General features: G+C 40.8%; 1 protein-coding gene and 1 non-coding gene across 3 annotated transcripts; both read left to right on the forward strand.

Annotated features, from left to right (window-relative positions):
• The first annotated feature begins 778 nt into the window (after positions 1-778).
• kif23 (kinesin family member 23) lies at positions 779-10,175 on the forward strand. Of its 2 annotated transcripts, XM_071896486.2 has the most exons (23): positions 779-859; positions 1,108-1,171; positions 1,420-1,548; positions 1,698-1,803; positions 2,043-2,179; positions 2,329-2,441; positions 2,548-2,718; positions 2,933-2,977; positions 3,564-3,676; positions 3,965-4,086; positions 4,261-4,363; positions 4,442-4,521; positions 4,611-4,730; positions 4,866-5,025; positions 5,211-5,372; positions 5,482-5,648; positions 5,741-5,914; positions 6,528-6,731; positions 7,871-8,104; positions 8,311-8,399; positions 8,502-8,583; positions 9,313-9,383; positions 9,486-10,175. In XM_071896486.2, exons 1-23 carry the CDS (start codon positions 846-848, stop codon positions 9,499-9,501), a joined length of 2,676 nt encoding a protein of 891 aa, XP_071752587.1. In that variant the 5' UTR covers positions 779-845; the 3' UTR covers positions 9,502-10,175. The 2 variants fall into 2 exon arrangements, with proteins under 2 accessions (XP_071752587.1, XP_071752588.1); XM_071896487.2 differs by lacking the exon at positions 2,933-2,977.
• On the forward strand, positions 3,741-3,837 carry LOC139909457 (Z30 small nucleolar RNA). Its single transcript, XR_011784516.1, has one exon. It is a non-coding gene; the product is annotated as a Z30 small nucleolar RNA (small nucleolar RNA).
• Positions 10,176-11,793: the final 1,618 nt, after the last annotated feature.

Below are 11,793 nucleotides of genomic sequence, written 5' to 3' on the forward strand. Positions count from 1 at the left end.
TAGGTAACACTGCTTTGAATTTGTCACCTTGTTGTCTTCAAGTAGGCAGGCTATATGTCTTCTTTCACCAATTTTGTGAATTGTTTTTAAACTTTGTGACCCCAACTATTGATATATTTTCTTCAATTAAAATGGTCTCCTATTATTATATTGTCAATTCTCATATGCTCTACTCCATACTGGCTGTATAGTGATATCATACCCATTTATACCATTCCAGCTCATGTGTGCAACATCCTTGCGGTGTTCAAAACACTCAGACCCACCCAGTGCAATAGCATATGTGTTTACAAAAAAATAACTGGATTAACTGCTGAACTAAAAACCTGAATGAAAACAAATTGTTACGGTTCCAAATATGTAATCTTTATTGTGGTAATGAGGGACAAAAATGCTGATTTTCTGATTAATGAGATTTTTGTTTTTGGCTATTTTCGTTTATACATAGGCCATTGTCTAAAATGAAAATATAGGGTGGAAAAGTTAAATATTGTCAATAAACTGAATATTATTTTTTCCTGAGGCTCCCTGATGTATGTTATGTTTTCCTTTTTTTATTTTTTTACTGTTATTTGTGTCTGATTTGGTCCGCTCACTTGTAGCCCACAGATTTATTGTGGAAAAGTGATATACCCTTTTGACTTTTACTAGGCCTTTATTGTTGTAAGGCCGTCCCAAGTATACCGGAAGTACAGGTGGAAACACGTGCTCGGTTGTTGTCGAATTCTATTGGTTGCGACCGGCTCTTTTTGAAAAATCCCTTGCGTTCGAGGCGGAGGGAAAGTTCGAACTTTGAAAACGGGAACGGCAAAACAGACAAGAAAACCAAACAGCAGCAAGTGACAATGATACGGCCGATGTGAGTAGTGCTGAATAGTTTTTATGTATCATGCTGAAAATATTTTGTCAACGAGTAGTATGCTGTTTCTTATTGTTATTTTGTAGATACGGCAATGACGACGGAGTCTAAACAAACGGTAACTAACGTTAGCTGGTTGGCTAACCAGCTGACTAGCCAACGGCTAGGTTAACGTAGCGTAACTTAATGTAACGCAAAGCTAACACTGAATTGTTGCTGGTTTGACTGAAATCTGAATTATTTTTCAGGAAGGGTAGAACCCCTCGTAGACCTCCCAAGAAACCTTCCAGCAACCAGAAAGACCCTGTTGGGGTGAGTAACGTTACCCATATATAATAATAAAAAAAAAAACACCTAACCTAGCTAAGGTTAGTTTCAGGAGTAAGCAAACCATAGCTAGCTAGTTACAGCTCGCTGCTAACACTTACAGGTATTTCAAAGCCTAGAATGAGCAACTAAGTTACTAGTGATTAAGTGGTAACTGCGATAATGTTAGAACCTTCTCTGTCTGGGACGCATTTTACCGTATTTAACTTTATGTTATTTTTATTTCTGATCAGGTGTACTGCCGTGTACGACCTTTAGGTGTCGAAGATGAGGAGTGCTGCATTGAAGTAATCAGCAGCACCACCATCCAGTTGCACGCACCAGATGGCCTCAAAGCCAATCGGAATGGAGAGTTCAAAGAGGTAGTTATATAAAGCTAATGTAACAGTAGTCAATACATTATTTACACAATGTTTCTTAACGTTATTCACCCAATTTGTGATTATTTAAAGTTTCATATATTCTAATGTGCTAAACCTGAATAGCCCAACCCATCTCATTTACCTCTCAGACACAGTATTCCTTCAAAAAAGTCTTTGGAAATGCAACATCTCAGATGGAGCTATTTGAGGATGTTGCCAAATCTCTTGTGGATGACCTCATCCATGGAAGAAACGGTAAGAGTATTGGCCAACGGCAGAAGTGTTGTATGATTCTCAATAACAGATAGCTGTGTTAAATTAAACCCATCTGCCTGATTTTGCTACTTTCTACCAACAGCTGCAGTATCTGACTATCCTTTTTATACTACATTTTAAACAAGTATACCCAGACACCAGGGTTTGAATAACTTTGGGACTATGATTGGCAGTTAAGATTCTCTCTACTCTTCTTCATTATTGCTTCTTTGTTGTAGGGCTGCTCTTTACGTATGGGGTCACAGGAAGTGGTAAGACCTTCACCATGACTGGCTCTCCCGGCCAGGGCGGACTTCTACCTCGCTCCCTTGACATGATCTTCAACAGCATAGGCTCGTACCAGGCCAGAAGATATGTAAGAGAGTAGCACTAAAGAATCTCTGCATATAATCTTCTATATCCCACACTTTGTCAGAGTGTCTTGATTATATTCACTCCTTTGTAAAATCTGTAGACTTGAATCTTAAATCAATTTATTTAATGCCATTCTTCCTATTTGTTCAGGTTTTCAAGACAGACGATAAAAATGGAATGGAGACACAGAATGAAGTTGATGCTTTGTTGGAGCGCCAAAGGCGGGAAAACCAGCCATCTGTGCCTAAAACTCCTTCCTCCAAGTAAGTTTGAGTGCTGTGAAATGCCAGTAATCTGCTGAAATAAATATTTGATGCAGTCATGTCTATTTATTTCACCAACTGTAATTCACTACTTTGACATTTTCAGACAAAAGCTTGATCCTGAATTTGCTGACATGATTAAGCCAGAGGAGGCCTGCAAGGCAGATGGTGTGGATGAGGACAGCAGCTACAGTGTCTTTGTCTCCTACATAGAAATCTACAACAACTACATCTATGATCTCCTTGAGGAAACTCCGTATGACCCAATCAAACCAAAGTGAGTTCAGGCAATGTGAACTGAAGGGAATTTGATATTTTGATTGAAAAGGATTTGCAGGAAAATAATGAATCTGTATCATGACTTTATTATTAACAGTTTAGTGTAAGAGTAGTCAGATATTAAAAAGATTGTTAATTTGTAGTGATCATTAGAGCTGTTTCCTTCCTGGTAGAGTAGCTGGCAGATAAAATGTTTCTGTTTCTTTTGTTAGGTGGAATGGTGGAGGCACACCTATGCGACAGAACACTGAGTTCATGTATGTTATCAGTGCATACCACACCAGACTAGTAGCCTCATTTAACAAAATTTAGCTTCCTGCACACAAGTGTGTGCTTTCTGAATTGTAAATGGGGTGTGGGGGTGGGGGGAATAGGAAACACTCATCACCGCTGGAGACATTCTCAAAGTTCCATAACCTCTGTAACCATTCCTTGTAGGAAAGAAATCTTGTTAATGCACCAGTGTGATCTCAACAATTAAAATCTTTTATCTGAGTTATGCGACTTGGGGAAATGCAAGATTAAACTTTGATAATTTGACAGAGCCATTGATTGCAGGCAACACCTTGTAATGTCTCAAGTGATGACGAGTGTCCCTTTAGTCCAGAAATCATTACAATACCCCCTGCTGCTTGTGTCCTTTGTTGTGGCAGATCCCCTGAATGTCTTAATTCCTGCTATCTGTTGCTTTGTATGGCGCTTTATGATTGTAATTGTCTGATCACTTGGCTGGAACGCAAAAATCCCGCATCCAAATGTTTGTCAGTCCTTATCCCAAATCTGTTGCATGAAAAATGCAGTTCAATATCTTTAGCGACTAACCCTTTTATTTTCTCAATCTAGACCGCCTCAATCTAAAATTCTCAGAGAAGATCAAAACCACAACATGTATGTGGCTGGGTGCATAGAGGTTGAAGTCAAGTCAACTGAGGAGGCCTTTGAAGTATTCTGGAGAGGTACGTTGCTAAGATCTGCAATTGGGAATCTAGGAAACAAATATAAGGAAAAATATAAGCAACACTGCGCTGATGATCTTAGATTTGACTGACCTGGTATTGCTGCCCTCAGGGTCAGCTCTGACCAGGGAATGACCTCGGTTAATCTTCTCTCTGAGCAGGTCATGGAAAAGTTAGAGAGGGCAATTGTAGTTTTGTGCCCAAAATGGTTTAATGTTTAAATTGCATCCATAGTGGCTAACTGTCAGTAAAAATGCTTGAAAAGAAGCTTGTATAATGTTCTTCCAGGTCAGAAGAAGAGGAGGATTGCTAACACCCAGTTGAATAGAGAGTCCAGCCGCTCCCACAGTGTGTTCATCATCAAACTGGCTCAGGCTCCCCTGGATGCAGATGGAGAAAACATTCTCCAGGTCAGTTGAAGTTGACTGTGTGGAGTGGGATGATTCCAGTTCTGGTCCCAGAGCTGGTTCTAGTTCTGTAATGATTTATATTTGGATGCTTAAATTATGATATATGCACCAATTATAAAATCAGATCCATACTTGTTTATTTTATGTGAATGAGTTTTTGCGCTTGTGTTTCAGGATAAGAACCAGGTGTCTGTGAGTCAGCTGTGTCTGGTGGACTTGGCAGGAAGTGAGCGCACCAGTAGGACAAGGGCAGAAGGCAACCGTTTACGTGAAGCAGGTTTGTTACTTATCAGCAAAAGTATTGTTTTGCATATTGCTTAAATTCATGCAAGATTAAACAACTTCTTCATTGTAGGTAACATTAATCAGTCCTTGATGACCCTACGGACATGTATTGAGGTACTTCGCGAGAACCAGATGTGTGGCACAAACAGGGTTCGTATTTCTTATCAGACTGAAGCAGAGAACACTGTCATTATATTCACTGATGATCCATATAGTTAATGTAAATTTCTCCCTCATAGATGGTCCCCTACAGAGACTCCAAAGTAACCCATCTATTCAAGAACTACTTTGACGGAGAAGGAAAAGTTAGAATGGTTGTGTGTGTCAATCCCAAGGCTGATGACTATGAGGAAAGCTTGGTAAGTCCATCCTTCACTTTTTAGGAAGTTTGTGTATCTTCCTTTTATTTTTATAAAAAATATAAGTTCCTTTTTATTTGAGAGACAATGACTCCTATGCAATAATCTGGAGCAAAATGTGCTCTGTTTGCACAGCTGGTAATGCGCTTTGCAGAGATGACCCAGGAGGTGGAAGTGGCTCGGCCAGTGGACAGGCCCATCTGTGGCTTCGCTGCAGGCCGGCGTCACAGAAACCAGGCCTTTAAAGAGGAACTGTCTCGCAAGTTGGATGAGCGTGGTGGTCCAGTAGACAGAGGTAATACTCATGCACAATATAGTGTAACTATACTAAATAAAGCTGAGTGGTTAATTGTTCTACTTAACCACAATACATGTAAATAGTTCATCGATGGAATATCTTGTACTCGCTCACAGAAAAGGGCTAGTCAGAGTCAGGATTTATGTGTATTCTATTCATGGTAAATTCTTTCTGTTCCCTAGATGTGCCCTCTGTTATTAACCACCTAGTGCACAGCTTCCCGCCCCTGCCCTCTTGTGAGCTGATCGACCCTCACGATGACATCACCCTGCCCAGGATGATCGAAGCTCTGGAGAAGCGACAGAGGATTAGGCAGACAATGATTGAAGAGTACAACAAAGCAGGTGACTGCTGGCATTTTAGTCCCACCCTCACTCCTTTGGACAATTACCAGGTTAATTATACAGTTGGATTTGTTGTTTGGGCTCACATTTGTTCTCCATACTATTTTAGCCAACATGATGAAGTCTATGCTTCAGGAACTGGACAGCAACCTTGTTTCCAAAAACAATTTTATTCATGAACAAACTGGCAAACTGGGAGAGAAGGACAAAATCATCCAGAATTACAAGGCTGAGATTGATCGCTTAGAGAAGAAGACCAAGATGCAAGAATACAAGGTGAGAAACCAAAAGATCCCAACCTCCTCTAAGATTGTTGGTTTGTAGATAATGTTGCTTAGTTTCTTATGTCTGATATGGGTCTGTCTCAGATTGACATCCTGCAAAAAACCACCAATATATATGAGGTGGACAAGCGTTCGCTGCAGCATGAGCTGGAAACCAGGGAGCAGAGGCTGCAGAGGGAGCTGTCTGAGAAGAGACGTATGGAGCAGCACATGCACGGCATGGTCACAGACACCCAGCTCAAGTGGGAGAAAGAATGTGTGAGTAGCTCTCATTTAAATAACAAAGGGGTGTAAACAGGTTATCTGCCTGTTTGTCTATCATAGGCTGTTAATGTAGCAGCAATGTGGGGGCTTTTTGCTAATCCTGTCATGTTCTTTTGCCACCATAGATACATTTCTGCTATCATTTTGGCAGATTTGTCACCATTGAGATAGTGTTGGCTTCCCTCATCTTTCCCAATAACTGTAATACAGTTCACTTATTCCTAGTGCATTAAAATGCATCTAATCTCTCATTTGTGTGTATGTTTGTATTTGATCATTGAAACAACTTTGACCTCTTTGACTTCTAGTGGCCTGCACCACCTAGGTGGAAAATGGCAAAGTTAACCTAACAGCATTTTTGGGCATATCTGTTTCCTCAGTGTGTAGCTCTGTTGTCACAATGATAACTTACTAATTAAGCCTCTGGGTCGTGTTTTAGCAACATGGGAACTATGATGGAATTCTGTTTCAGTTTAGTTTCTGACGGGGCAATGGATGTAACCAAAGTTGTCTGGTGTTGATTGTTAAGTCATTGCTAGCCACTGACAATAAAACTCTGTCCAGTCACTGGTGTTATCCTTTAACATTATGCTTCTTATTTGTGCAGGTGAGACGCGTTAATGCAAAGCAGCTGGAGATGCAAAACAAGCTCTGGGTGAAAGATGAGAAGCTGAAGCAACTCAAGGCCATTGTGACAGAGAGCAAGAGTTCAGGTCGTCCTGAGCCTCCGCCACGTCAAATGCAGCCTCAGCGACCTTCCAGAGAGGAACGCACCCCTGCGAAGAGATCAGCCTCACCCTCACCTGTGCCTGTACGTTGTGTTGACATGCGCCTCTAGAGCAGCTTCCTAGCCCTTCCTCCTATTTACCTTCTTTGCTAACATAAAGGCCGTTAGGTGGCATGAGAATTATCATTTGGTAACACGATTCTGTCCCTTCATAATTAACATTAACTGAGCTATTATGCATAGCACAACTAATACACAGACTCTGACCAGACTAAACTGATCATTAATTACCTAAATGCATGTATAGTTCCCTAGAAAATGCACTTTATTCTTCAAACCACTGTAACATTCATCTAATTTTAATGTGATTGCTGTGTCTGTATACTAACTGTATGTAACTGTGCATGTATGTAACTGTGCAGTCTTTCCACTCTGCTCCACAGTGCTTTAATGATTCACTCCATGTCAGGGCAGAGCCAGGGTCACTACCAGCCAGTGCCAATAGAGTTCTAGAGGGCGAGACGAGGCCAAGGCCCTCCTCCCCCACCCCTAGCACCACTAGCTCTCTGTCTGTGGCCTCCTGCATCAGTGTGTGGGAGCAGTGGGCAGCCCAGGACAGCAGCCAGGCTTGCGATTCCCCTAGTACAACCACTACATCCCCCATCCCATCAGGCCCTGTAGCCAGACAGGTCAGGAGGAGAGGCATGTGCTGGGCTAAGGAGGAAGAAGCCCGGTCCCCCTCTCCTACCTTCGATGTAGACCTAGAGGAGAGAACCTACAGGGTCAGTGCTTTAGCTGTGAGGAGCGTCATGAGGTTGTAGAGCGGAAAGAAAATTGGTTTCCCCTATCATTCTCATCATGACCATTCTGATGATGGCGTTGTGTTTTTTCAGTCAGGTGGAGTATTTGGGGTTGTTTTCCCCAAGCTTAAATGTGAAAATGTTCATAATAATATAGTGTTTACTAACCTATTAAAATATCCTGCTCTCTTTGAAACACATGACTTTGAAATTTTTGTGATATGTTAACCATATTTGATCATATATTTAACTTGTGCTTGTTTTTTGAGGGAGCAAGCACGGTGTCATTGCAGATCATTTTGTCAAGCTTTAATGTAATCATTGGTCCTAAATGCTAAATTTTGTTTAGACCACTAATGGGATGTCTCTCCATGCAGTAAAAATCACAGTCACTCATTTCTCCTCCACTCTTGATCTGAGTAGACGACGACACCGGTACGACCGCTGCACCGCCGTTCCCGCTCTGCTGGTGGTGAGAAATGGGTGGACCACAAGCCCTCCTCCAGCGTGGACCTGGATACAGTTTTGCAGCCCATCATCCCCAATTCCATCAAGGTGTCTGCCCCCAGTGAAAAGGTCCTGTCCAAGTGTGACAAGTATGTGCTAACGCATCAGGAGATTGCCTCCGATGGTGAGATCCAGACCAAACTTATCAAGGTAAATAAGCTGAAACGGTTAAGATATTTGACACAAATTGAAATATTTTAAACTCTGAACCCAGCAGCCCATGCTCAGCCCTTAGCACCTTTTACAATGCAGAGCAACATGCCCATTCTTTTACATTCTATTGGAAAAAGAATCTAGGGATGTTAAGAAGGGTCTGCGGTGGACTCACTACCTAATGCACGCTCTTCTTTTTATAGGGTGAGGTGATTAAAACCAGAGGAGGAGGACAAGCAGTCCAGTTCACTGACATAGAGACCCTGAAACAGGAGCACGCCACAGGCCCAAGGTAGCTTTCCACAGCCAATTATAATTAGCTGCCGCTCAGCTTGATAATATAATGATGTTTAGAGATGGTTCACTGTGTCACCATGCCTTTGTTTCTGTGAAGCCGCAAGAGGAGATCATCGGAAGGCAGCCCCGCCAAGAAGGGTGAGCGTATGGACGGAGATTGGACAGATGTTGAGACAAGGGTGAGAAGACAACATATACCATTGATTATAGTGATTATTCTTTATTAATAACTACTATCACTCATGTATGCTACTATGGACCATTTTAGAGACGATATGATGAACATGTGCATGCATGTGTAAGCAGAACTTGCTAGAGGCAGTTAGCCCATAACTATTGGTCCAAAACCCTGTCCACTTTTCTTCGTGTAAGCATCGTACGTTTGAGTAAAGTATGTTTGTCACACTTACAGGCATATTTACAGTCAAATTGTTGTTTTGTCTGAAAATTAATTTGTATCAGACGTTCCATAATCTGTAATTCTTCAGTGGAGATATAACAAGCTGGCATCCCATTCACAACAATGTAAATTATCAATCCAGATACTGTACTTGTTTTGTTGACATGAAACTTGCTATGGTCCTTTAAGAAAATGTTGAAGCTGGAGTAAAATGAAACCTGTTTTAATTTTACGTTTAACTGCTTAATGTTAGACAATGTAAAGTTACTACACTGGTTAGTCATTTCTTCTAACTAATTATGTAATGTATATCTAATCAAATATTTAGGTAATACACCCATTCCGCCACCCGATCCGCCCATTTATTGTAGCATTATTACTCAAACAGTGCATATTTCATCATGTTAGCTATTTATTGAACAAAGAAGTAATTGGAAGACAAAAACACTTAAAGGTTCTAATGGGCCCTAAATTTCACTGTTTTTTTGTTTGTTTTTTTTCTTCCCAGTGCTCCATGGCTATGGAGATGAGGGCTGGGTCAAATATGGGACCTGGTTATGAGCATCATGGATACCCCAAGTAAGCTGTCCTTTCTTTCTGGGTTATATCTGAGAATAGTGTTTAGTCTTCTCAGTAATGCATAGCTGGAGGGTTTGATTTGAATTCTGTTGTGTATTACAGGCGCAGAAAACCCTAAGGAGGAACTGACAGCTGCTCCAGTCATCACTCCTTTCTCTCCTCACCTGGCTGTTGTGCAATAGTGGACTCTGAACTTTTTTGTATTTATCTCTAGAATTAATATTTAAACATTTCCTATGCTTTTATATGCAAGTGTGTGTGTGTATATATATATACATTGTTCACCAAAGCTGTTTCATAAAATATTTTATATCTTGATGTAACTATAAAAACAAGTGTTATCGATTCAGTCGAAGAGGGGGCAAATACTTGCTTATTATAGCCCTGCTGCTGAAGATGGTCTTTTTGCACATTTGTGTGTAATGTAATCACATTTATTACTTGGCACATAAGGAGTCAGTGGAGATGCCATGATATTGGTTGTGCCAATCTGCATACTGTTTGTCTCTATCTCTTGCTTGGTGGCATATTGAGCTTCAAATTCAGATTTTGAATAACCAGTTATTTTGGAATGTATGAAATTTGCTTCTGGCCCTGACAGATCTGAGCACCTCTGCCTTCACTGTACACTCACTCAGGAATAAAATTCCTTTGAAGCACCAGTTTGTTGTAATGTTTTATCTACTGAGAGAAGTTCACAGAATGCAAAATGTATCATGCACAAAGATACAAACAATTGTTAGTAGAATCTTCCCTGAACACTAGATGGCGGCAGAGGACTGCAGCTGTTAATTGTCAGGCATTTGGTGATTGACACCCTTTTGTGGCATTCCTCACTATTCCTCACTATTTCTGTGGATGTGTTAGTATGTCATGAAATGGCCACCCTTTGAATGACCACCAAACAGAAACACAATACATTTCTGCAGTGTTAGCTTTTTGTGATGAGCCTTATACAAACAAGTAATTTATGGCATCTTTAGAGTTGCAAGGCACAATTGGATGCAGAGTTGACCAAGTACCAGCAGATGAGCAATGCTTTGCAATTAGCAGTTACTACATTCTCTCATAAGGAGAGATTACCCATTTATTTCAAACTGGTGCTTGAACAGACAGATTTAATGTTGAGTTAGAGCTCTGGGCTATCCTGTGCCAAGAGTGTAGCAATATTCTTTGTCATATAAACAAAGTCTGCTTTCAATTACTTTGGTGAAATTGCTTTCCTGTGTTCATGGTTGATTAGATATTCATTATGTTAAACAAGACACTTTGTATATAAATCCATATTAAATTAGTCTGGCTGGCTGCCTTCGGGCCAAGTCAGCTGGGTTCCAGGCATTAAAAAGCCCAATTGTGTTCTGGTCTCCAATGTTATGCATTTTGTTCTGAACTCACTTTGGCGGCTTGTTGATATTCTAGCATTTTTTGTTTTGATGTTGGTCGGCCAAAGGAGGGAGAAGAACCATGTTGGTATTTGTGTTATTGCTACTCTTGGTTATCACAAAGAGGCAAATGGTAGTGTAGCCTACATTAATCATATTGTAAGTTATGGATTGAACAATGACATGTTGGCCCACATGTCAAAACACTGTACACATACAGACAGGGGTCTGGGGAAGAAGGATGAAGTCTTCTCAAAGCCTTTTGCTTGAAACATTTCCCAGCAAAACAAGAACTTACTGAAATGTCAGTGCCCAGGTTCACTATCTCATGTCAACTGAACAACATCAGCCCAATGATCAGCAGCAGCTACTGGTACATTCATCCAAGCTTGAGTAGATAGTTGAAATCTCATCTACTACCAGTCTGGCTGAGTTTCAATTGGAAAGCACTGGAGAGTGACTAACATGGAGCCTCTTGGAGAGGGTCAAGAGCCCAGAGCAGCCAGCGGCCATTAAATTCACTCCTATGAGATATTGAGTGCTTTGCTTTTTGACTGGGCTCTGTTTGATGTGCAGCACCACACTATTATCCCCTCCTCCTCACACCCAGCCCTCCACAAGCTAACAGCAGGAGCGTTACAAAGATGTTATTATGAAACTCCTGTTGAATCCCTGATTAACATTACCTGTTGCAAGGAGACATTTGAGGAAAAAATGGAGAAAGGCAAATAGTTATAAATTAATTAACCATAAACTAAAATTGTACACATAGGCCCAGATTAAGCCTATACACAAGACTTACAGTCAACACCATTCTTGGAGCTGTATTTTAAGAATGGATCATTCTGCATTTGAGAGCTGTAAGCTTATGATTATGCATTATGCTTATCAGTGTTATTAAACTTGCTAGAGGGAATGCTGATGTTCTACTTGAATACACACAGTCAATTAGAGCATCTAGGTTCTTAAAAGAGCAAGCCTAATTGCAGTGTTTTATTGACTTTTTGGTTGAGTGACTCTGATAAAGA

The sequence above is a fragment of the Centroberyx gerrardi genome, chromosome 4, assembly GCF_048128805.1.
Source record: "Centroberyx gerrardi isolate f3 chromosome 4, fCenGer3.hap1.cur.20231027, whole genome shotgun sequence".
NCBI classification, from domain to species: Eukaryota; Metazoa; Chordata; class Actinopteri; order Beryciformes; family Berycidae; genus Centroberyx; species Centroberyx gerrardi.